Below are 27,320 nucleotides of genomic sequence, written 5' to 3' on the forward strand. Positions count from 1 at the left end.
TGTGTTGTTGGACTTTGGTTTACCAGAATTTGGTTGAGGATTTTTGCATCAATGTTCATCAGGAGTGGCCTGTAGTTTTCTTTTTTTTAATGTGTTCTTGTCTGTTTTTGGTATTACAGTAATACTGGCCTTGTAAAATGAGTTTGAAAGTATTCCTTTCTCCCCTATTTTTTGGAAGTTTGAGTAAGATTGGTATTATTTCTTCCTCGAATGTTTGGTAGAATCTAGCAGTGAAGCCATCAGGTTCTGGGCTTTTCCTTGTTGAAAGATGTATTATGGATTTGATCTCATTGTTTGTTATTGTTCTGTTCAGGTTTTGGATTTCTTCATGGTTCAGTCTTAGTGAGTTGTATGAGTCTAGGAATTTATCCATTTCCTCTATGTTAACTAATTTATTGGCATTCAGTTACCCAAAGTAGCTTGTATTTTTTATTTCTGAAATATCACTTGTAATGCCTCCTTTTTCATCTCTGATGACATACACCCCAAGTCCACTGGTTCCGAGCCCAGCAGAGTACCAGGACTTGCCACGGAATTGCAGTCCTTGTGGCCTAGACTGCCTTTCACGTTTATCTAGGATCCCAGAGTATTTTAGTCCGTGGTGATGAGGCTTGCTGAAACTCAGGTTCGTACCACCAGGATAGAAGACTTGCCTCTGGCTAGGACTAGTCTAAATGCTCCCTCTGTGGGCACCAGCTAAGTTCTTCCCTGTGTGGCTTTCCACTGTGACAGGGCAGCACTGAGTTCCAAGGCAAATTCCCACAATCACTGCACTCTCCCTCATGCAAGTGCACAGATTCTCTCTTAACACCACATGGCCAATGGTGAAGTACGGGAAAGGGGTGGTATAGGTGACTCAAGATTGTCTTTCAAATCCTCTTCAGTGCCTCTTTCCTTAATACAATGTTAAAGCCAGGTACCGGTTCACCTGTTTTTTGCTTCTTATGAAGGTGCTTGTTTTGTGTGAATAGTTGTTCAGTTTGGTGTTCCTGTGGGGGGATGATCGCTAGAGGATTCTGTTCAGCCATTTTGCTCATGAGGTTAATTTCTTATATATAGCCTATATTTAAGTAATTTTATAAAATTTCAATGTGAAAATCTGTCCTTTAATTAGTATGTTTAGGTGTTTACATTTAATAAAACTATTGATATGTTTTCATTAAGGTCTAACTTTTTTGTTTCTCTTTGTTCCCTTTGATTTTTGTTGCTCTTTCATTTTCCTTCTTATTGTATTACTTGAACACTTTTTAGTGTTCCATTTAAATTATGTATTGTGATTTTGACTCTAGATTAATGTTTTAATGGTTGCCCTAGAAATTATAAAATATATACCTAACTTTCCAGACTAACTCAAATCAATTTTTATTCAATTTCTTATTTTTAAATATATTCTAAATTATGTTTAAAATTTTAACATTTTAAAAACTTTAGTAATCCAATACATTTCACATTTTAACTTTCCAGACTAACTCAAATCAATTTTTATTCAATTTCTTATTTTTAAATATATTCTAAATTATGTTTAAAATTTTAACATTTTAAAAACTTTAGTAATCCAATACATTTCACATTTTAATGTAATGGAAATAAGAAGTGCATTTATTTTTAGTGTTGACTTTGCTAATTATTGTTTATATCATTTGACTTTGCTGTGCTCATTTAAGAGCAGCTTTGACATTTGTCATTGGTTATGGAAGTTTTATCCAGACAGTAGATTTTTTAAATAATTCAAGCACTTAAATGTCTACATATAAAGAATTATACAAGTGAATATACTATTGTAGCACAGGTGTTTTTGATAATTAAATGCCAGGCAAGATATTGGTGTCCCTGCTTGATGCATGTTCTTATTATAGCCTAATAGTTTTGCAATAAAATGTGAAAGGTACATGCATAGTTAGGAGGATTATTATACTCTGGTTGCTGACATTTTATATTAAAAATAAAAACTGCAGGCTATAGGTGCCTGTGATTCTGTTGCAGAATAAAATTTCCTATTACTCTTTTCTCATGTTGTGATCAGTTTAATTGAAGATTATCCTGAAATTGCTAGATCTATACTATTAATAACATAGTTATCATATTTAACTATTTATTTGTATCAATAAATTTTTCTCAATAGTGTGTGATCAAAACAAAGTACAGAAATGAGTATTAGGTTCAGGGTGATAACTAATGTGTAAATGAAACAGGTCAAGTGCCTGTTATCCCAAACCTTGTGTAAAAGACAAATAATAAACAAACAAGAATTGTTCAATTTATCAGGTGATAAAAAGCACTAAAAAGAAGAATACAGTTGGCAATGGGCAGACAATGAAAGCGAGATATGTATTGTTTTAGATATGGCAGTCAAAGGAGTCCTCCTTAATAAGATTTCATTTGAGCCTATACTCAAATGAAGTTAGCAAAGAAGCCATGTGGGTAGATGATAGAAGCAATTTCAAATATTGGAAATATTGAAGTGCAAAGATTCAAAAAACACTAACTCCTAGAAGGAGTTTAACAGATAAGTTGATTAAAAAAAAATCAATTCCTAATGGCAGACTCAGTGATCCAGAACAGACCCTATGTTCATTTTCCAGTTTTTGAATACATGGGCTCAAATGATAATGGAAATAGGCAGCATCTCCAGCATGGTTCCCCAATATGTGATCTAACAGCTATTTTGTTAATGAGTGTGAAGTAGAACTATTACTCCCTTTCTTTACTAAAATGGTAAAGAAAAGGAAATGTATACTCCTGGGGGAATTTCAGAGGTTGACTATATGATGAATAACTTTATATGTGCAGTCACACTGATTATTTTCACTGGCCTGTTTATTTCCTCACTGTGATTAATTATATTATGGAAACCAACTGAGTACTACTGAAAATTTAAAATTATAGTAGAATTTTCTTACTGTAGCAGAATAATGAAGTCCCTAGCACATGGTCATAACTAGCTAATTAACCAAGCCAATGCATTTTTCTCAGGCCTGATCACAGATACTGCAAGAGGCTGTCTGTCCTTACTGGAAAGGACAGCAGTATACTTACAGTCCTACTGCAGGAGTAGATAAACTCCACATCTCAGTGTTAAAAATATGATTCCCAGAGATTTTAACTGCTTCACAACCCCACAGTATATCACAATGACAATGATATGATGTAAGTCTTGGAGAAGCCATGGAAAGTGTCTGAGACATCACATTCAGATATATACATAAAAGAGACAATAATAAACATTCTTTTAAAAGAGGTTTGCTACCTAAATCTAATTTATGGAGGTCTTCATGTTGGAATTGTCTCCCAGAATTAAAGGTTAACTTGCCACACCTTACTTACCATTACCATCACCAGCAAGCATGGTGCAAAGGCTCAACTTCTTAAAAAATAAAAACAACACTCACAACTTGATTATTACACATCCATACTTATGACACAACACTTCTACTAGGTATATGTTGCAGGGAAACTTGTACATGTAAACCGATGAACAGACACGTCTAAAAATATTCATAGAAGCATCGTTCGTAATAGCATTCATAGAAAAAAAAATGAGAATAATTTATAACTGTCCAAAATCAGGAGACTAGAAGAAAAATACCAGTATATAGAAATAATGGAATGCCATAAAGCATAGAAAATGAATGAACTATATCAACAGCCATGAACAAAAATAAAACTCTAAAACATGATGTTCAGTAGAAGCAAATTTCATAACAATATATACAACATGATTTCATTTATATAAAGATCACCTATATAAACTGACAAAACTAAATGATAGATTACTGGCACAAATTTAAGTGGCAAATACTTAAAGAGAATTAATACAAAATTAATATTGTGGTAATCCCTCGGAAAGATGGAGGACATTGCAATTGCGATGGAGTATATAAAAGGCTTCTTAGCTAGTGGTGTATTTTCCATTTTTAACTTGGATGACGGATCCGTGGTTGTTCATGTTCTTGTTTTTTAAACCTATAATACTTATTTTATCTATGTAGGGGACCTGAAAAGTTCCTAGAGTTCAGTAGAGCATGGGACAATAAAAGGTTCTCCAGTAGATTGCTGTGACAGATACTCTATCTCTTGGAGTCTATGACATGGTAGATTCAATGGAATCTGAAGTACTGTTAGCTAACTGAGACATAGAAGCAACCCTTCAGCAGGTATGAATAAAAGAAAAGTGTCAGTCTCTAGGGTTTTGGAACAGTGCCATACCCCCTTCAGCAAGTAGCATCTGCTAAGAAACAACTCCTGGATTGCTACCAAATGGATAGAGAACTGACTACCTTGTCATGAGACTCAGGGATCATCTGGCCTGAGCTTCCAGTCATGAACTGGAGGTTATCTAGTTCAATAAACTATAAGATTAGGTATTTTAGCATTAAAAACATTTGTACATAGATCTTTATCATATTCTCACACCAGCTAGAAATAGACTGCTATCGTATTATAGCTATCATTGAAGATGAACCCAAAGGACAATGAAAAAGGGAAATTGTCCCAGTGGCCAAAATTTGAGTAGTATATTTTGTTCAGTTTACCTGGAAACAGAGGTAACCTAAAGAAAAGATACGATACTAGTTCTCCTGAATTGAAAGCTGAGCCAGCCACCTAGGCAGTTTGAATTCTACATACCTATAGGCAAACTAGTAAAATGGTCAATCATAGTGTTGGCTGAGGTAATTTATGCTGGTTATCAAGGTCCGTTGAAATGGTTTGTTCATACATAGCGCATGCCTAAAGGAGTATGGGAAGAGGTAAGGAAATTCCTGGGACAACTCAAGTACTATTTTGACCAATCATAAAATTTAATACAATTTTTAAATTTTTAAAGGCAAAGACCCTCAGTAAACTAAGGTTCTTGAATTAAGAAGGGAAGTCATAAGTTACAACTACTATGACCAACTAGAGAACTGAGAATGACAGCCTGAACCTATATTTCTTTGCTTGCTCCTAGAATGTAACACTCATCTTCCCCATACAAACAATTTCCCTATAAAGTCACCATTATCAAAATTTTGAAAACATTTCTTCCTCTTCCTTTAGGCCAAATCACAATAGAATAAAAGGAAGACTGCTAACACGGTGAAATCCCGTCTCTATCAAAAAAAAAAAAAAAAATTTAGCCGGGCGTGGTGGCAGGCGCCTGTGGTCCCAGCTACTCGGGAGACTGAGGCAGGAGAATGGCGTGAACCTGGGAGGCGGAGTTTGCAGTGAGCTGAGATCGCGCCACTACACTCCAGCCTGGGAGACAGAGCGAGACTCCGTCTCAAAAAGAAAAAAAAAAATACTGGACTTAGTGAACAGCAGCTCAAGCTTGATTGGGATATATGTTTGGGTAGCTGTGGAGGATGCTGGAGATATCCTTAGATCATTTTCAGAATTATTCTCATTATCAATGACAGAAATCCATCTTGAAATAACATGAAAATGGGAGAGAAAGAGATTGAGATTGATTCATTGATTCCAAAAGATAAGGGAAAAGGGAAAATTTTTGTAGGGATTGACATAAGTTGAAGTTTTGACACTGAAGGACTTTCTCTTTCTACCATCATTTCTATTTCTTGTTTTTCTCTGGAATCATGGCTATTTCCATCTGTGGCTCACATCCTATAAAACTAAGACCAAAGTGGAATGGATACTTCTGCCTGGGATCATTTTAAACATCGTTCTCATGCCCTAAAAGATTACCTTTGTGAATGGTGTCTTCCAATTACATAAGACTAAGATTCACTTAACAGTGTGTGTATAGCTACCAATTCAAGCAAATTTAACAAACCAAACTAGTTCTTCTCTGTGTCCTCCTGTTAAATATGGATTAAAAATATATACTTGAAAACTCAAGGTACATAATCAACAGAATTTCCAGCTTCAAGTCTTAAACAGGGATTATGAGTATTAACTAAAAGCAAAGTCGTTATTAAAAAGTAAACATTAATATAAAAGAATTTTCAAATTATTTCTGGAGTTTTTGATAGCAAAAACGGTAGCACACAAATTCATAATTTTTACTTGCATATACAATACAGACAATCTGTAGTGTCAGCTTTTTAAACAAAATACTTTAAAAGCCATTTTAAGTTATAATTTCTAATTAGTAGAAATTATCTGTGTTAAAAGTTCCTTTGCTTATATATTCAGTATGAATAAAACAGGTTTAACTCTGGCATTAGTGCTGTCCCTATAAAAAAAACACACATTTATGTACATACAAAGATAGCTACTAAAACAAATATTAATATTGAGAGATATAAAAACATATTTAATAAAAATAATAACTATTTAAATACCTTATTGTCATCATTTACCATTCCTCATATTACACTATTTTAGGGATGGATACAGTCATTTATATGTTCTAAACAGTTATCTATGCCAGAAATTATTTCATATTTAAAGCAATCATTTTAACTGTGACATGACTTTTTCATGGGAGCTTCCTTAGTTTAAATTAAAAAAAAAATAGATTACTTTACTGCTTTTGGCTTTTTGTTGTTCAATTCCTTACCCTTGCCCAGAAACAAGACTACATCTTTGCCCTTTGTTGATATTGCTGCTCAAGCTCATTATCACGTGAATATCTGGTTATTGTTTTATAAATGTTCATTTTCTAGAAGCTCACTGTTTCTTTCTTTCTCAACAGTCGACTTTACACTAGCCACACTCATTATCATCATGTGGCAGTACTGCTCTTCCTCTGCCTTTGCTGCTTTAAAAATTAATGCACTGTTATTTTCTGAATACTGCATAAGCTGCTTATGAGTACATTATGCTATCAAGCAAGCACATGCAGAAAAGCTTCCTAAACTGTTATTCTTTCAATGAAAATACAGCTGGTTCTGCTTCAAAGGCACATCTTTTCACCTGCAAATGGACTTGCTCCTGCACTTATTCCTCAATTCATTGTCTTTTATTTGTGTCTAGAAATCTTTAATTGCCTTTAATTAGAAAAAAGTAAATTCAGTGCTTTAATCTTGCAAATACATTCAATCATAATTCTGTCTGGGATGAATACCAAGTTCTATTCACTGTCTGATCTCTATAACAAAGATATATAATTTATTGTCCATTTATATAGACCACACCAATTAAGATACAATAGAAAAGCGGAGAGATAAGAGTCAAAATATTTGAAAAGAAAAATTTGCAATCTAAATTTAATTACTCAAATGAATTATTGGAAGATGAGTTATTTACACCATGCCAAAAATACTGGCAAATAATATTTGGTAATCAACAATAAAGACTTTTATATTTCCTTCAACATTTTTAGAATAAATCTCATCAAATGCTTCCAATCCCTCCTCCCTTCGTCAAAAAGCAATATACTACTTGGAATCTTATTTTTCTTGTATTACCTAAGTTACATATAAAAGTAACACAATTTGTCATATAAAGTAAATCTGCAACTGCCATATGAGCACAATTTTTAGTTATTATATTTCAAACTACAAATATCTAAAGAAGACTCATTACAAAACTAGGGGTCAATAGTCTTTCATATGGAATCTTGTTAAAAAAACTCTAGTAACTATGTCAGTAAACAAATGGCCTGCATTTTAACACCTTCAAGATGAATAAAATTACAAATGCTCACAGGAAAATAACTAGGTAAAACATTAACCAATCAAATTGATAAAATGAAAATAACTACAAAGCCAGAAATAATCCAGTAGATTACCATCAGCATAACGTACCTTTACATTTAATAAATTGTGCAAAGGATAACAATTTCCTTAAAGACAAAAAGCAAGTATTATCTACAAAGGTAAACTACGCAAAAAGTAAAACTTTTCTCAAAATTATTTGGAGATATCCAGAATATAGAGAGCAGGCTGGTAAATTCATCATTGAAAATAAACATCTCGGGCAAATTTTTCATTTTAATTTTGTTATAGAAACAATTCAAACCAATGATAATTTTTCAGTGCTTGGACATAACAGCTTGTCATGCATTACCATTACAGAAAACACATCATCATTTAACACCACATTAAGTACTAAGAAACAAGCACTAAGCTTAGAGCTGCTAAAGATAAACCAAGTTGCTCATAAAATATAAATTAATTTCCAAGAAAACTCATATTAAAAATGTTAACCAAGCAAAAATTTATACATGGAGGGGAATTATAGTTAAATAGAAGATGTTATAAATAATATCAACCTTGAGTTTGCAATTAGTACTCAAAAAAGTCCACAAACATTTAAGAAGTGGTTGTATCCAAGGTACCCATGAGGATGTAGAGAAGTAAAAGAAAGACAAACAACAAAAAGAATAACAGGGAACCTAAAACGCAAAATTAAGAAAAATTAAACAACAACATATTTCAGTAAGTATTCAATTTAGTTAAACATACTGCTTACTATTTCAAGAAAAATGATAAAATACTCAAATTAATGTAAACAGGTTAGGTTAAACAAAGGGTATATAAAATTGTAATCACCTAAGAATTAGGACAGTTGCTTTATTGATTATTTAAATATTTATTAAGTACCTTCTGTGAACATCATTAGAGATGCCAAAAAAATTAGATGGAGCTTCTGTCTTGAAGAATATTTAAATTCTAGTAAGTACAATTAAAAAAATATGTGAAAGATAGGAGAAAGTAATCACATTTAGAAGTTTAAAAATCCTTATTGTCTAGGTTAAATAAGGATATTAATATACTTTATTAAGTCAACTATGAAAACTTGAGAATCTCCTCTCCTTTTCTCAAAACAAGGAAAGAAAACAAAAGAAAAAAAAGGAATGGAAAATGTTGAAATTTTGAAGAATGAAAAAGGAAACATAGTCAAAAAGTTTCAAGAAAAAAGGTTAGAGTGGAGATTAGCAAAGGAAAAATCACTACAAATGAAAAATATAAATAAAAATGTGAAAATATATCAAGATTTTTAATTCATAGTAAATTATATAGAATTAAATTTGCTTGCTTGAAAACAAAGATTCTCCAGCTATATTAAAAAATCAATTATATCATTAATTTATAGATTAAAATAAAGGGATAAGAAAAATACCAGAATACTTAACAAAATAACAAAAAGTATTTTACCAATATTAATATAAAACAAAAAGAAGTCTAAACAGACACTTCATAAGTACTTTATAAATAAAAAGGTCATTATATAATAGAAAAGGGGAAATTATCATAAATATATACCAATTTACAAATGCTAAGCAATGAAAACATTGCTTCAAATATATAAAGCAAAAACTGATAGCATTACAAGAATTGAAAACTATAGTCTTGGGGTATTTTAATTCTCATTTTTCACTAAATGACAGTTAAAATATATAAAAAGTACACAATAGAGTTGAAAACTATAATTAATATAAGTAGTACTGAATCCTAATATTAGAGAATACCTATTCCTTTCAAGCACAGGGAATGTTAACAAAATTGACTGCATACTAATTCAGACAGGAAATACTAATATCAAAAACTGATATCATACACAAAACATTGTCAGTACAAGAAACAAGGCTAAAAATCAATTTGAGAAAAAGTAAGAGTGGAGCTTTTGAATGTTATTAAAGTTAAGCTATTATTAGCTTAAAACAGACTGTTACATTTTATGGAAGCCTCATGATAACCACAAAGAAAAAAAACTAATAATAGATACAGAAAAGATAAAAAAACTAATATTAGATTCAGAAGAGATAAATAGAAAGAATCAAAGTATATCACAACAAAAATTATCAAATTGCAAAGATGATACCAAGCGAGGAAGAGAGGAACAAAAGAAATACAAAACAGACAGGAAACAATTAACAAAAAATGACAATAAAAAGCCCTTACTATCAAAAATTACTCTAAGTGCAAATATATTAAACTCACCAATCAAAATATATAGAGTGTCTCAATGGATAAAAAAAGGTTCAGTTATATGCTGTCTATAAAAGACTAGCTTTAGATTTAATGACACACACAGGCTGAAAGTAAAGAGATGGAAAAAGATATTCCATGCAAATAGTAACCCAAAAAGAGCAGGAGTAGCTATACTTATATCTGACTAAGTAGAATTTAAACCAAAAACTGTTACAAGAGATGAAGAAGGTCATTACATAACGATAAATGAATTAACAGGAAGATATAATGATTATAAATTTAAAAATACACATATATGCATATGTGTACATAAATATACATATATACATATATGTGTGCATATATGTACATACATGTATATGTATATATACATATCTACATACACAAGTATATATGTATATATGAGTGTACATATATATGTATATGTGTGTGTAGACATATATATATATATATATATATATATATATATATGCACCCAACATCAAAGAATCTAAATACATAAAACAGCCATGGAACTGAAGAAATAGAAAGCAATACCGTAATAGTAGTCAAAAATGGATAGATTATTGAGACAAAAAACTCAAGAAAAAACACAGATTTAAACAATACTACAGAACAAATGGACTTAACAAATGTATACAGAACATTCCAAACAAAAGTAACAGCATACATATTCTTCTCAAGTGTACACTAACATTCTCCAGGATAAATCACATGCTAGGTCACAAAGTAAGTTGTAACAGATTTAAGAAGACTGAAATCATTCCAAATATCTTTTATGAGCACAATAGAATAAAACTAGAAATCAATAACAAAAGGAAAATGGGAAATTCACGAATACATGAAAAGTAAACAAGGAACCCATGAACAATCATTCAGTAAAAGAAATCAAATGGAAAATAAGAAAACGTTTTGAAAGGAATGAAAATGAAAACACAATATAACAAAATTAATGGGATACAGCAAAGGTAGTACTGAGAAAAAAGTTTATTAACAATAAACAACTAGATTTAAAAAGAAATATCTCAAATAACCTAACTTTGTACCTCAAAAAATTAGAAAAAGAACAACCCTAAGCACAAAGTTGCCAGGAAAAAGCAAAATAGTAAAGATTCTGGCAGAAATAAATGAAATAGAGAATAGAAAAACAATGTGGAAAAAATCAATAAAACTCATCACACACGAAATAGCAGACATTACAACTGATGCCACAGAAATGAAAAAGATCATAAGGGGCATTTATAAACAATTATACACCAACAAATTGAATAAACTAGAAGAAATGGGTAAGTTCTTAAAAATATGCAACCAAGCAAGAATGAATCAAGAAGAAATAGAAAGCCTGAAAACTAGTAACAAATGAGACTGAATCAATAGTCAGAAACTTCCCAATAAAGAAAAGCCCAGTACTAGATGACTTCAATTATATGAAACATTAAAAAAAAATCCTTCTTAAAGTCTCCCACAGAGCAAGACTCCGTCTCAAAAAAAAAAAAAAAAAGTCTCCCAAAATATGGAAAAAGAGGGAACACCTTCAAACTCATTTTATAAAGCTAGCCAGCACTACCTTGATTTGAAAGCCAAAGACACCACAACAAAAGAAAACTACTGACCACTATTCTCTTATGAACATAAAACAAAAATCCTCAAGAAAATATTAGCAAACAAAATTCAACAGCACATAAAACAGATCATATACAATGACCAAGTGGGATTTATCCCTGGGCTATAAGAATGGTTCAACATATGAAAATCAATTCATATGATAAACTACATTAACAAAATGAAGAATAAAAATCACATGATGATCTCAATAAATGCAGAAGAAGCATTTAACACAAAGTTCACCAGGAACTTAAGCAAATTTACAAGAAAAAATCCCCATCAAAAAGTGGGCAAAGGATATGAACAGACACTTCTCAAAAGAAGACATTTATGTGGCCAACAAACATATGAAAAAAAGCTCAGCCTCACTGGTCATTAGAGAAATGCAAATCAAAACCACAGTGAGACACCATCTCATGCCCCAGTTAGAATGGCAATCATTAAAAAGTCAGGAAACAACACATGCTGGAGAGGATGTGGATAAATAGGAACGCTTTTACACTGTTGGTGGGAGTGCCAATTAGTTCAACCATTGTAGAAGACATTGTGGTGATTCCTCAAGGATCTAGAACCAAAAATACCATTTGACCAAGCAATTCCATTACTGGGTATATACCCAAAGGATTATAAATCATTCTACTATAAAGACACATCCACACTTATGTTTACTGAAGCACTATTCAAAATAGCAAAGACTTGGAACCAACCCCAATGCCCATCAATGATAGACTGGATAATGAAAATGTGGCTCATATACACCATGGAATACTATGCAGCCATAAAAAAGAATGAGTTCATGTCCTTTGCAGGGACATGGATGAAGCTGGAAACCATCTTTCTCAGCAAACTAACACAGGAACAGAAAACCAAACACCGCATGTTCTCATGCGTAAGTGGGGGTTGAACATTGAGAACATACGGGCACAGGGAAGGGAACATCACACAACAGGGCCTGTCAGGGGGTGGGGTGTAAGGGAAAGGATAGCATTAGGAGAAATACCTAATATAGATGACGGGTTGATGGGTGCAGCAAACCACCATGGCACATGTATACCTATGTAACAAACCTGCACGTTCTGCACATGTATCCTAGAACTTAAGGTATAACAAAAAATAAAATTCAGCACCATTTCATGATAAAAATTCTCAATAAATTAGGTATAGAATGAATGTCCCCCTTCTTTTTTTCTAGTAGTTTTATGTCTTATATTTGCCTTTTAGGTATAGAATGAATGTTCCCCTTTTTTTCTAGTAGTTTTATGTCTTATATTTGCCTTTAATTCATTTTTATTTCTTGACATTGGTCTTGGCTATGATTTCTTGGATGTAACACTAAAGAACAGGCAACTGAAGCAAAAACAAACAAGGGTGACTAAATTAAATTAAAAATCTTCTGCATGGCATAAGGAGCAATGAACAAAATAAAAAGGTAATCTACAAAATGGGAGAAAATATTTGTACACCATGTATTTGAGAAACAGTTAAGTCAAATTATATAAGGAACTTATATTTTACAATAGTAAAAAAGACAACTTGATTGAACATACCTGACTAGAAAATGGTCAAAAGATCTGAATAGACATTTCTCCAAAGAAAATGGATAAAATGACAAACAGGTACATGGAAAAGTCCTCAACCTCCCTAATTATCAGAGAAGTGCTAATCCAACCACAATAAGATAATGTCTCACACCTGTTAGGATGACTATGTTAAAAAAACGTAATAAATGTTAGTGAGGATATAGAAAAGACAGAATCCTTGTATATTCTTAGTAGAAATGGAAAAAAATAGTATGGAGATTCCTCTAAAAATTAGAAATATAACTACTATATGAACCAGCAATCTCTCTCCTAGGTATATACCCAAAGAAAATAAAATCTCCACATTTTAGAGATACCATGTTCACTGCAGCATTATTCACAATAGCCAAGATATGGAAACAACCTAAGTGTCCACAGACAGATGACGGGATCAAGAAATTATTTTATACATATATAAAAATATATTTCACCCTTTAAAAAGAAGGTCCTGCCATTTGGGAAAACATGGATGAAATTGGAGGACATTATGCTAAGTGAAGTAGGCCAGACAAAGAAAGAAAAATACTGCATGATCTCTCTTATCTTTTCAATCTTAAAAAACGGATGTCTAATATGTAGAAAAAGAGAGTGGAATGCTGTTAGCAGAGTTGGAGGGAAGGGGAAATGCAGAGATGTAGGTCAAGGGTATAAAGTTGCAATTATGTAGGATGAATAAACTATAGATCTAATATACCACATTAGAACTACAGTTAATAATATTGTATTGTACACTGGATATTTGCTGAGAGTAGATTTTAGGACTCTTACCACACACAGAAAAGGTACTATGTGAGATGATGCATATTTTAATTGGTTTGACTGTAGTAATCATTTACTCTGTGTGTGTATAGCAAAACGTGATGTTGTACACCTTAAATATGTACTATAAAAATTCTTTTTTTTTTTTTGAGATGGAGTCCCACTCTGTCACCCAGGCTGTAGTGCAGTAACATGATCTCTGCTCACTGCAAGCTCTGCCTCCCGGGTTCCCGGGTTCACGCCATTCTCCTGGCTCAGCCTCCCAGGTAGCTGGGACTACAGGCGCCCATCACGACGCCCGGCTAATTTTTTTTTTTTTTTTTTTTTTTGTATTTTTAGTAGAGACAGGGTTTCACCATGTTAGCCAGGGTGGTCTTGATCTCCTGACCTTGTGATCCACCTGCCTCGGCCTCCCAAAGTGCTGGGATTACTGGCGTAAGTCACCGCGCCCGGCCTGTACTATAAAAATTCTTAATTGGCTATATGTATTCCAAATATTTTTTACTTTGTTCGCATGTGTTTTGTTTTTCAGAAATATATTTTGCTTTATAGAGCGTACTTTTTGTGTCTTATTTATGAAATAGATATATACTATATTTTGGTATCAATTATTTATATTTATTTTCTGACTTCTAATGTAACTTCTTTGTTTATCCTTTAGTTATTTAGAAGTGTTATTTTTATTAATTTATTTTGTATTTCCAAAGCAATGGTACAGATGGAAAAAAGTGCACTAAAGGAGAGGGTTGGGTGAAGAAGGGGAAGTTACCTTTTTGCTTCTAACTAATTTCTAATTTACTACATTTGATTAAAAAATGCAGTTATAGGATATTGATTGTTTATAACTTGGGACACTTTCTTTGTGACTTAGTATGTAGGTAGGTAATTTTTTAGAAATACTCCATGTATCCTTGAAAAGAAAATCCTGCACCTAGAGCCTAATTTAAAATAGATAAGCTTCCTGTTATCTTCCTGTGCTAAGTGAGCTTTTCTAGTCCACCGTTCTACTAGGGTAGTATCTCCTTGAGGGTCCAAGTATATTTGGGAGTCTCAGTTCCATCTACAAATCCTTATTTCCAGTCTTCCTTAATCCTTCTTTCACATATGACCCCTGGAGAATTCTCTTTCTTTTTTTCTGAACTCAGGTTTCCATATAAAAGAACATTTGTTCTACTTTATTTAGCATATTTTACAGGAGAATTTTGAAGTTATCAAATTATTGCCAATAAGAGTCAACAGAATTAAAAGTTATAATATGTATACAAAGGAATGATTTAATGGATTATAAAATCAAAAATGCTGATTATATAAAAGCATTCAGCCTGAAGAATAATATTTATTTTTTGTTTTATTAAATTAATTAAAATTATAAGAGCACTGAAAAATCGTAAGTACATGAAGTTCATATCTTCACTGGTAAGCAGGACTGCATTTAATTTTGCTTCCATAAAACTCTATAAAGTCCTTTTTCACTCACATATTTCTGTGTATCATATGTATTAGAGAAAATTTATTTTCTTTATATGCATAATTGTGTTTTTATCTTAATTAATAGGAGTGTATCAAAGATAATTCATTGCTTACCAATTTGTTTTCTGTACTGATCAACAGGAAGTTTTATAGTAGCAGCATCTTTTCTACCCATCTTTGATCTCCAAAATGCCTGCTGAAAAGAAAACAATTATAATGAAAATTTTTTTAAAAAGGAGTGTCTATAAAATCCAGAAATAGTTTATTCTATAAAATTCATTTTTAAAGCAATGGGTACAAATACTTTGACTTATTTCCATTAAATATTCATAAAGAAAACAAAATTCTTTTAAATAAATTATCAATGATACAATTGCTGGTAATTAAATTTCTCAATCATTTGTTTTTGATAACATTCATCTTATCAAGTACTATCAGTGTTCCATTAAACCATATTGTTAAATAACATTATCTGTAAATATGAAAATCATGTAGTATTTACTTAGATAGGGTGGGGCTTTTGGCATGCTTTTGGCAACATGCTTATTTCCAAGTATATATAGTTTGGATATATACTTACTATGTTACATTAAAAGTAAGGCTAAAGTTTGAATCTCAAGTATTTTGTATTTTATTTTAAAAAGCATAACATATACATACAAAGCAGATGAATTTCAGTTCCAGTTCTGCCCCTCTTAATGTAAACAATAAAAACTACTACCATTTATTAATATTTTCATGCTTATTACATTATATGCACTGTTCGATTTAATCTACCTATTTTTATTGATATACAATAGTTGTATCTACTTTGGGTGGATATATGTAATATTTTGATACCTGTATACAATGAGTAATGACCAGTTCAGAATAATTGGGATATCCATCACCTTATTTACATGTTCTTTGTGTTGGGAGCAAAACAAAACTTCTCTTCTAAGTATTTAGAAATGTATAATAAATTATTGTTAATCATAATTTTCCTACTGTACTATTGAATACTAGAAATTATTCCTTCTAATCTAACTGTATTTTTGTATCTCTTAACCAACTTCTCTACCCTCTACCCACTTCCCATCCCTGGCTCTGGTAGCCATTATTCTACTCTCTACCTCCATGAGATCCACTTTTTCAGCTCTCACAAATGAGTGAGAACAAGCAATATTTGTCTTTCTGTGCCTGGATTATTTCTCTTAACATAATGACCTTCAGTTCCATCCATGTTGCTGCAAATGGCAGCGTTTCATTTTTAAGGCTGAATAATATTCCACTGTGTATAGAGACAACATTTTTGCTATCCATTCATCTACTGATGGATGCTAAGGTTGATTCCATATCTTGGTTATTGTGAATAATGCTGCAATAAACGTGAGAGTTCAGATATGTCTTCCATATACTGATTTCCTTTCTTTTGGATATATACCCAGGAGTAGGATATCTGGATCATATGGTAGTTCTATTTTTAGTTTATTGAGGAACCTCCATATTGTTTTCCATAATGGTGTACCAATTTACATTTTCACCCACAGTGTATGACCATTCCCTTTTTTCTCCACTTCCCCACCAACACTTGTTATTTTTTGTCTTTCTGATAGCAGCCACTGTAACTAGGATGAGATGATATCTCACTGTGCTTTCAATTTGGATTTCCCTAATGATTAGTGATGTTGAGAATGTTTTTCAAATACCTGTTGGCCATTTGTATCTTCTTTTGAGAAATGTCTATTCAGATCTTTTGCCCATTTTTAATTGAATTGTGTTTTGCTATTGAGTTGTTTGAGCTCCTTATATATTCTGGGTATTAATCCTTTGTTGGATGAATATTTTGCAAATACTTTCTCATATTTTGTAAGTTGTCTTTTCACTTTGTTGATTGTTTTCTTTGCTGTGAAGAAGCTTTCTAGCTTGATGTAATCCTATGTGTTTATTTTTGATTTTGTTGCCTGGGCTTTTGAGATCTTACTCCCCCACAATTTTTGCCAGACCAATGTCCTGTAGTGTTTTCCCAATGATTTTTCCAGTCATTTCATAGTTTTATGTCTTACATTTAAGTCTTTAATCCATTTTGAGTTGATTTTTGTATATGATGAAAGATAGAGAATCTACTTTCATTCTTCTGCATATAGAAACCAGTTTTCCCAGGACCATTTATTAAAGAGACAATCGTTTCCCACATTGTAACTTCATGGTACTTTTATAAAAAATGAGTAGACTCTTAAGTGTGTGGATTTAGTTCTGGGTTCTCTGTTCTATTCTACTGATCTCTGTGTCTATTTTTATGCCAGTACCCAATTGTTTCGTTACTATAAATTTGTAGTACAATTTGAAATCGATAGTGTGATTCTCTGGCTTTTTTCTTTTTACTCAGAACTGCTTCAGCTATTGGGGATCTTCTGGGGTTCCATGTGAATTTTAGGATTGTTCTTAAGGATTTTTGTGGAGAATGTCATTGGTATTTTGATAGAGATTGCATTAAATCAGTAGATCACTTTGGGTAGTAGAGAAATTTTAACAAGATTAATTTTATCATGAAGGAATGTTAAATTTTGTTGAATACTTTTTCAGCATCTACTGAAATAATCGTACGGTGTTTATTCTTGATTCTGCTGTTGTGATACATCATGTTTATTGATATGTGTATGTTGAACCATTCCTGCATCACTGGGGTGATCCAACTTGATCATGATGCATTATCTTTTGAACGTGTTGCTGAATTTGGTTTGTAGTGTTTTGTTGAGATTTTTACATCTATGTTCATCAGCGATATTACCTTGTAGTATTCCTTTTTTTTATGGTGTTCTTGTCTAGTTTTGGTATCAGAGTAATGCCTGCCTTGTAAAATGAGTTTGGCAGTATTCCCTCCTCTTCAATGTTTTGGAATAGTTTTAGTAGAAACGGGATTAGTTCTTCTTTAACTGTTTGGTAGAAGTCAGCAATGAATCTATCAGGTCCTGGGCTTTTCTTTGATGGAAGATTTTTTATTACTGCTTCAAACTCATGATTCATTTTTGGTCTGTTCAACTATTCTGTCTTGTCATGTTTAATCTTGATAGGTTTTATATGCCCAGGAATGTATTCTTTTCTTCTAGATTTTGCAATTTGTTGGTATATAGTTGTTCTTAGTAGTTGCTAATGATCTTTTGCATTTCTGTGGTATCAGTTGTAATGTTTCTTTTTTGTTTCCCATTTTATTTGAGTTTTCTCCTTTTTTTCCTTGGGCAAGCAAAGGTTTGTTAATTCTACTTATCTTTTCAAAAAACAACTTTTTGTTTTGTTGATTTTTTTTGTATTTTTTGTCACAATTAAAATTTTTTTCTGCTGTATAAGTTTTATGATTTTTATTGAATTTAAATATTGCAGCAGAGAGTACAACCTGATTACCACATTCATATTCTCCTTTTCTTCCTAGCACAGACTCTATTTCCTAGCCTCACACAATATGTCATTATTCATAGAATACAATGTTACAGTCGTAAGTATTCTTCAAACTGGTGTCTACAAGTTGTTCCTCATTCCTTCTAGTAAGGCATTACAAGATGAAGATGAAGTCAGACAAGAACTGGTCATGTCACAAGCAAAAATATAGAGAATAGAAAGTCCAGTAATTTGGGGCTAAAAATGTTGGAAAAGCCAACTTCTTCTGAGAACCAACAGGAAAAAAATGAAAACAGGCTTTGAAGAACAAAGACCCATTAAAAGTTATCAGCTTAAAAAAAAAGAAAAAAAAAGAGAGAGAGAGACAAAGAGCAGATTAGGTGTTTTCACTGTCTCACCTGAGCCTATGATTTCAGATTACTTCAAAGCAGACACTATTGGGTAGAAAAAGAGAAGTCAAGGAGTTCTAAAGCACAGAAAGAAAGTGGACATGAGAATTAGGTCTAGGAAAGAAATTGCACTGTGTTTATTGGCACATGCAACTGAGTAGAAATGGTAAGAAGGTTACTAAAATGTGAGGGAACTATATTTACTAAGAAACCAGAAACATAATCTAAAAAAGTCTTTGAATGAAAGCCAACTTTTGGGCCTCTACATTTAAACCAGTATACAGCAGTACCCAAGGAAGGCAAACTCTATAGAGTTTATAACATCCACTTCACACATGACTAGAAAGGAATAACCATCCAGAGGGGAGAGCCATGAAGAATGGACAAAAAGACCATAAACTGAAACTTCTATTTCAGTACAGTGGATCTTCTCAGTGGTCTCGTGAGCAGAGGTTTTATCATCACAATGGACCAATGATTCCTGTGGCTGTTTTCCATTCTTCCCTTTATAAATGGGAATGATTATTGCAGGTATAAAGCAGTTATCCACTGCTTAATCATTATTTCTTAGGGGTTTTGTGATGCTGGGGAGGAGTAGAAAAATGTCACAGGCAAATTGAGAGAGGACTGTGTGTTGCTTGAGATCCTTGGCTTGGAACTAGAAGCAATAAATGCTAGATGTTTAGGTTCTCTCTATTGGGGAGACAGAAAAAGATAATGTGCATAGTTATTTCCATGCCAGAAAGATAAATTATTTAAAAAACTGTTGGCTACTCACTAAAATACACGTTCTCCTTTTTTTTTCCTCTGGGTACACTTGACTAATTTCCCGGCCTCCTTTGATGTTAGTTGTGGACACATCACTTATTTTCAACCAACAGAATGTGAGTAAATTAATGTTTCCTACTTCTAGAACTGACCTATAAAAACGTTCCTTGCATACTCATTTATCTGGATGAAATGGAGATGACCTCCAGGGTAACTCTGAACATGAGTGATGAAGATGATGACAGCCTGGATCATGAATGACTGCATGGAGGACAGCTATCCAACCAACTTGTTTTTCTGTTTCATATTGCTGTGATAAGAAAAAATAAATTTGCAGCATTTGCAGTACTATACATTTTTTGCATTTATTTGTTACAATAGTTGTCATCACTGAAACTAAAACAAACAAGTATAGATGTTTCCATATAAACTGATGCAATTATCAAACTGTAATTTTTCTAAAGAGCTTTAATAAGGTTCTAAAACACTAAATGCATTTGAAATCTGTCCAGACAAAATTGTATTGTTTATCTATATATATTGTCACACAGATAGTTAACAGTGATCCCACCCAATACAGTGAAAGCCATCTCCAACTTAATAATTTTTATCCATATGTAATAAAGTTATAAGTTCAGCTAAAAACCTATTTTTCTAATCATAATAATCTTCATATTTATGGTATTATTGCAATATCTAGGAATATTCAAATTATGACAAAGTCAAATAAGTTAAATTTTCATCTCTAATAAACCATGTAGTTATTACATCTAAGAAAACATTTTAAAATTCTAGCAATAAAATCAAGACAGCACCTAATTCTATAGTCTTACTTCTTATAATTCAAAACATTAAAAATAATTCTGTCAAAACAAGCACCATAAAAATTGTCAATAGATACATTATAATTTATTCGTATAGCAATCCTATTTGCATAGTATTTTGCATTTATTAATTGTAAATAGGAATCAAGTTATTTTAATCTTAATTGTGTGTGGCTAGGGAAGATACCACTCCGTTTTAGGAGAGAAGTTGGATTAAATGAATAAACACTCAAGATATTATTCCCTTTTCAATTTAGTTTTGTTCTTTGCCTTTACAGACTATGCTTAATTTTTTCTTAAAGCAAATCACTGAGGCTATCTGCCAAAATGGTTACTCATTATGCTTCCCCCAATTCCTTTCTAGTCATTTAAGCCAACATCCCAGCAGAGATAACACTTCAGAGGTCAATACTTTATTCATTCACTACCTACAGAAAATAAAAAAGTAAGAGGTTTATCAAAAATATATTTTCACCAAAGTGGCTGAATTTTACTTATATGTTAATATACTTCACATTAAAAATTATGCCATGGAAAAATCTAAAGAATCTAAATTTTCAGAGGGGCCTATGCTCTATGAACAGACATTTTATATGTATAATAATCACTGAATATAAAAGCTATAAAAGAATTTCAACCAAGATACATTAGAGAAAAACTGGTTTAAAATTTTTGTTCTAGTTATTTTTAGTGGTTTGGTAATATTTAATCAAAATTTCAAAATTTAAACTTTCTCATTGTCTTTGAAATTATTATATTCTATACAGTAAGTAAAATAACGTTTTACCAAATGATAAAACAAAAAATGCTTATAGAACACATTCTTACATAAATTACTTACATTTTATTAGCTGCAAGAAACACACAAAAAAACAGAAAGCATTTTGCCTTACTAATAAACACATTGAGGCTATTTTAAATGACCTAAAGAGATACCTATTCAACTATATGGTGCAAACTGTCAATGACTCAGACATGTAGAACCTTTAAAATGTTCTGACTTTTCTTTGTTCTTCAAAGCCTTGCAGTAATCATCATTCATTTCTATTGCTTTGATGGTTAGATAGCAAACTCCCAAGAAATCCAGGGAGACATTAGCACATACAGCCGCAATTTCTAATAAGACAGCTACTTGCATACAAGATCAGCCACAATTTAAAATGTGTTGTGATAGATGCGGAAAGGGAATAACAGACTTATATTAGCATGTACAATACCAAGATTGTTTTCACAATTTAATTCCTTGGAGATTATGTCTCATCACCTTTTTTTGTAAAGAACACTGCATTCCCTGAGGAACTAACTTGCTCTGAGACCTAGCTAAACTGAAATATGGATTAATAAGATAATATTTATTATTTATGAATTTTGCTGTAGGAATGATTTCAGATTAAATCATCACAGAAGTTTCCAACATTCTTGAAACTTGATAACACATATTTAAAGAAGAAAAATGCTGATTTTATTTAATACCTAAATTGGATATTAAAATAATTCAGTTAATTTTTATCTAATTAAACTTTACACTCGTTAGGACTTTTAAGATTAAACATAGCATTTTTGTTTTTAGTATGCTTTCTTAACCTGAATTTTCCAGAGCAATTTTGCGAACTGTATTTTAAAGCATAATATGTGACCTTCAAAAACAAAGGTAGTATTATATTCAATCACCTTCCGACCAAGTTATTTTATTGCTCATTTATACCTTTTTTATGAAATCCAGAAAGAACAAGTAAAGAAATAAGAAATCTGAAGCCTTCACATATGTCTCTGCTTCCAGAAAAAGCATTAAATCCAGACTGTGACATTTAAATACATATCAAAACACAGGTTATTAAAAAAAGTTCAACCCATGTCCACAGAAAAAATAATTATCTTAGTTTTTAAGGCTAAAAGAAATACACTTACTAAGAAAACTCTTCGTTAAACATGAAGCTATAGTTAGGCAGAAAAGGTATTTGGTTATGGCTGGATCAAAGTTGAGAACCGATCATGAAAATACAACCTCATGCTAGATGCTGAGGATATAATAAACACAGAAGATATTTGTCCCTGATCTTATCGCACATTAACCATTTCCAGAGTATTACAAATTTAAAGTTGTTCATTCACTTAACATATTTAAGTCATTGAAATGATGACACATTTCCTAGATAAAGCAAAAATCCTTAATATTAAGAACCATTAATGATCTGAATTTGTCATGTGTTCCTTTCTCATGTTCCAGTGCACTAGGAAATTCAGCTTTTACTTCCTTGACTTTGACAAGCTCATTCGTGTTTCCAGGAATTTACTATGTTCTGCAATTTGCTTTAAATGTCTTTTCAATACATCCCCACTTGTGAAACCTATATATTGTAATATTGCACACAAGAGTCATCTCTGAGTAATCATTCAGATCTTGCCTAACAGGCATCATTCATGATTCAGATATTCAGAGATAGTTCTCCACACTTAAGGAAATGAAAAAAAAAAGGTCTTTTGAAAGACTATCAAGTGTGAAGTGGACAAGGTATACACAATTATAATATTAAAATGCAGTATTATAAGTAATATTAATTATTTCAATATTATAAGTCATATTAATTATTTCAATTAAGTATATGTATTACTCATATTAATAGTATTATCATATTGTCATTGAGACAAGTTATTACACTGAGGAACAAATTTGTACTGTATAAAACTGGAGAGCTTAACAGTTGTTATTCTAAAGTTTTCAGAGATCAAAGTGCCCAGTTCACCTACACTTTGACAAACTAATGTCCTTTATAGCTTCAGAAAAAGTATCTAAAAACTGAAATATGCGAAAACATGATTTCTAAAATCCTGATCACTTGCCAACATTGATACGAAAATTTATACGAAAAGTAAGTACAGGACACTTATCTGTGTAAACCTAAAAAGTCATGTTCCAGAAAAGAAATCTTAGTCGTTGGGACTCACCTTCCAGCCAAACTACAGAACTAAAATACAGTATTAGGAAATAGTGCTAGAACAAATATATTTCCTCATGAAAAACAAAACAAACAACCAAAAATATTTAACCCCTATCTCATATCATACACAAAAATTAATTGAAGATAGATCGTACAACTGAACGAAGTAGCTAAGACAACAAAGTTACTAGGGAAAATATTATATTCATGACTTTGTAGAGGCAAATATTTATTGAAGAAAACATAGTAGGATATATCATAAAAGAGAAAAAAAGGATGAACTGGATTACACCAAAATTAATATTTGCTTATCAAGACACCAATAAGAAAATAGGTTATTACAGATAGATAGTATTCATAACATATGTATCTGACAAAATAATTTGCATCCAGAATGCATTAAAAACTAATAATATAAGGTATACAACCTAATAATTTAAAAAGGGGTCAAAAACTTGAACAGGAACTAGAAACTTCAGCAAATAAGATATATAAATGACAAGCACATGAAAAAGTTCTTAACACCAGTAGTAATCAGCAAAGTGCAAATTAAAATTAGAACTGAGATTCTACTACATATCTACTAGAATGGCTCAAATAAAAAATATTTCATATACAAAATATTGAAGAGAATGTGGAGCAACTGAAATTTCTGGTACAACTTCTTTATAAAATTGACCATTCCTACAAAGTTAACTACCAGCAATTTTTGCACTTCTATTCCCAGATATTTATGTAAGAGAGATAAATGTATATGGTTACAAAAATACTTTCTACAAAAATGGTCATGGCCGCTTTGTTCATAATAGTTGAAAATTGGGGGCATGGTGGCTGGTGCCTGTGGTCCCAGCTACTAGGGAGGCTGAGGCAGGAGAATGGCGTGAACCCGGGAGGCAGAGCTTGCAGTGAGCCAAGATCGCGCCACTGCACTCCAGCCTGGGGAACAGAGCAAGACTATGTCCCAAAAAAAAAAAAATTGGAAGCAGCCCCAATATTGATCAACAGAAGAGTTGATAAACTGTGGTTTATTCATACAGTGTAATACTACCAAGCAAAAAAAAAAAAAAATACTGAACATAGGCAATAGAGATAAATCTCAACAATGTTATGCAGAGAAAAAGAAACAATGATGTCTCTGTACTTAAATGGTCATTCATCAGTGTTATTTGTTCTTGTAGCATCACTTGACAATGGTGACCTCTACTCCCTTGAAAATACTTGAAAAAAATACTTCCTATGGGCTAAAGAATAAGTGAGAGGTAAGAAAGCAGAAATGAAAATTACAGACCAATCCATTATAAAATAAATACAAGGAAGGAGACAGATAGCATAGTAAGTAGAAAGGAACTGAGGTTGAGGAAGAGATTTTTTTTGTTATACTTTGTTTTTACTCTTTAGGGCTTGTTTCTGATTAAAGATGAAAATTTGAGTTGGTCTAAATAATAATTGGGAGGAACAACCAGAAAGTGAGAGGGTGAAAATACAGAAAAAAAAAGTATGAAAGCATAGAATCCAGTATTCATTTCAAGTAATAATCATAGCACACTACCTCCATGAGTCACTTTAACAAGAAAAAGAGAAAATAACAGGCAAAATTACACATAAGACTTGAGGTCTGGTAATCAAAAGTAGAGGGATATCTATGCAGTAGCTCTGTTTTCACTATGAAGTTAAAGGCAAGATTATCTCCTTATGAGAGAAAGGAAAGGTGGGAAGTTTGGAGGTTTGCAAGTGCAGAGCTGGAATTAATGCTGTGGAGGAATGGAAAGAGTTGTCTAAAGAAAACAGGATTAACTGGGTGCAGTCACTTGTGCCTGTAATACCAGCTACTCTGGAAGCTGAAGTGGGAAGATCTCTTGAGCCCAGGAGTTTAAGACTGCAGTGAGCTCTGATCATGCCACTGCATTCCAGCTTGGGCAACAGAGTTGAGGCCTCATCTCTAAAAAGTATAAAAATAAAAAACGAAAACAGGATTTATGGGCAACACTAAGAGACCAAAAAAAATTGTAACCTATTACAAAAAAAATGAATCTATTATAGCACTGGACTATCTGATTGCAAATAATATTTTTCTTTCTGAGTGCTTAGCTACTTAGTGCTGACATAGGGAAGGGTAGTCTACTAGAGTAAGTAGAATTTAAGTTTTCCCAGATAGGCATGACAGAAAACTTTAGGATACTCTAAAAAGTGGGTGACTTGATGTTCTACGGTATCTAAAGGTAGAAAAGGAAGTGAAGACAGTAGTGGTTTAGAGTTAAGCAGAAAGTGGAACAATCTTTGGACTTAATAAAGTTAAATAACCAAATTTGAAAGTAAAAAAAACCAAATAACAAAATTTGGGAGTAAAAAAATAACCAAAAACCAAATACTAGGAGTGAAAGTTATTTTACTAGAGAAGAAAGGTTATTAAAGGTCACTAGTCAGTGTGAGTGTAAGGCGATTAATATTATTATTGAGATAGAGTAAGTTTTGGTCCAGAAGGACTTAAGTGGTAGGAAAACATTATGGCAGATACGTTAAGGAACTGAAAGACCAGGATAATGCATATGTCATACATGTGAATAATGAGGGTACCCAGGATAGTAGCAGGATTTGGGTGAGGACACAAAGAAAGACTCAGTTAGAAAGACTGAGAAGGGACCTGGATGTCCATAGATAAACAGCAAAAGAGAGAGGTAGAGGACACTACAGTCAAATGGAATGAATCACTAAGGAGCTGGGCTTCTTGTTTGATTTGTCTTGTTTGCTTTTATGTGCAGGAAATGTAAATGTTCTGGAAGTGGCAATAAAAAAATAAAATGATAAAAATCAACCTCTTGATCCACAGGTATGTGAACAATGGAAGAATAGTTTCCATTTAAGATGGCTTCAGGAAAGCGGTGCTTGTAAGAAGAATCAAGTTCCAATTAACGTCAAGAGGTAAAATTAATAAAGCGTTTGGGATTAACTGGGTTCAAGGGGGATATAAAAAAATAGAGAGGGAAGGAAATAGCAGGAGACTAGTCCATGAAAAACCAAAGATAATACAGAATAATATGGGCATAAGTGTTGAGTGGAGGACCTATAACCAAATGGGTCAGGTAGGGCAGTGAGAAAAGTTAACAGGAATGTGTAGTATCTTGAACTACCTTTATTTCAAAACTGCAATGAGTACTCAGGCCTCTCCAGGAGTCAGCTGTAGCCTTGGTAAATGGAGGAGTCCCCATCCCTCCAGGAAAGGTCAGCTGGCTAGAATTCAGCACCATAGAAGAAAGCCTCAGATCTCAAGAGTCTAGTTAGTACCACCTATTCATTGGGAGCAACTGGAGGGTCCAGATCAGTATTTGTCAAAGTATGGTCCATAATCACCATTAGAGTTGTCTGGGATACTCATGAAAATGCATATTCCTGGGCCCCATCACAGTCCTACTCAATCAGAATCTTAGGGGCTAAAGTATATGGATCTCCAGTTTTGTTTTGTTTTTAAATTTCCCATGTGATTACTGCCACCATTAAAGTTTGAGAACCATTGATTATCTTTTTAACAAGGTCACAGGCAATTCTTTTGCATATTAGCATTTGAGAAACACAGCTGGAAGTAGATGGGAGGCCTGAGCAGGGACTGTGAAGCCCTTCAGCCTCTCTGGTGGACCAGCAAGGCCTGGTTGGGGTGGCATGATCAAATTGTGGACGTTTCTAATGATCCCCTGAAACTTTAGACTTTTTCTGAATTCAGTAGGAAAACATAAAAGGATTTAGTGCAGTGAGGTAACCAAATCAGATACTTTTTAATAAGATTAGAAAGACTAGGAGG

At 32.5% G+C, this 27,320-nt stretch overlaps 1 protein-coding gene across 10 annotated transcripts in view; it reads right to left on the reverse strand.

Annotated features, from left to right (window-relative positions):
- Nucleotides 1-27,320, reverse strand: part of TRIQK (triple QxxK/R motif containing) — a 133,706-nt gene that overhangs the window by 17,964 nt on the left and 88,422 nt on the right. For 3 of the 10 annotated variants that reach the window (XM_009455640.5, XM_054656874.2, XM_054656875.2), the window contains 2 exons: nucleotides 19,917-20,074; nucleotides 15,347-15,428 (listed from right to left, as the gene is read on the reverse strand). In XM_009455640.5, coding sequence (XP_009453915.1) covers nucleotides 15,347-15,407 — 61 coding nt within the window. In that variant the 5' untranslated portion in view covers nucleotides 15,408-15,428; nucleotides 19,917-20,074. The remainder of the gene's footprint in view (nucleotides 1-15,346; nucleotides 15,429-19,916; nucleotides 20,075-27,320) is intronic. The other 7 variants (XM_054656876.1, XM_003951292.6, XM_003951293.5 and 4 more) reach the window with 3 other exon arrangements.

This window comes from Pan troglodytes, chromosome 7 (assembly GCF_028858775.2).
Source record: "Pan troglodytes isolate AG18354 chromosome 7, NHGRI_mPanTro3-v2.0_pri, whole genome shotgun sequence".
NCBI lineage: Eukaryota > Metazoa > Chordata > Mammalia > Primates > Hominidae > Pan > Pan troglodytes.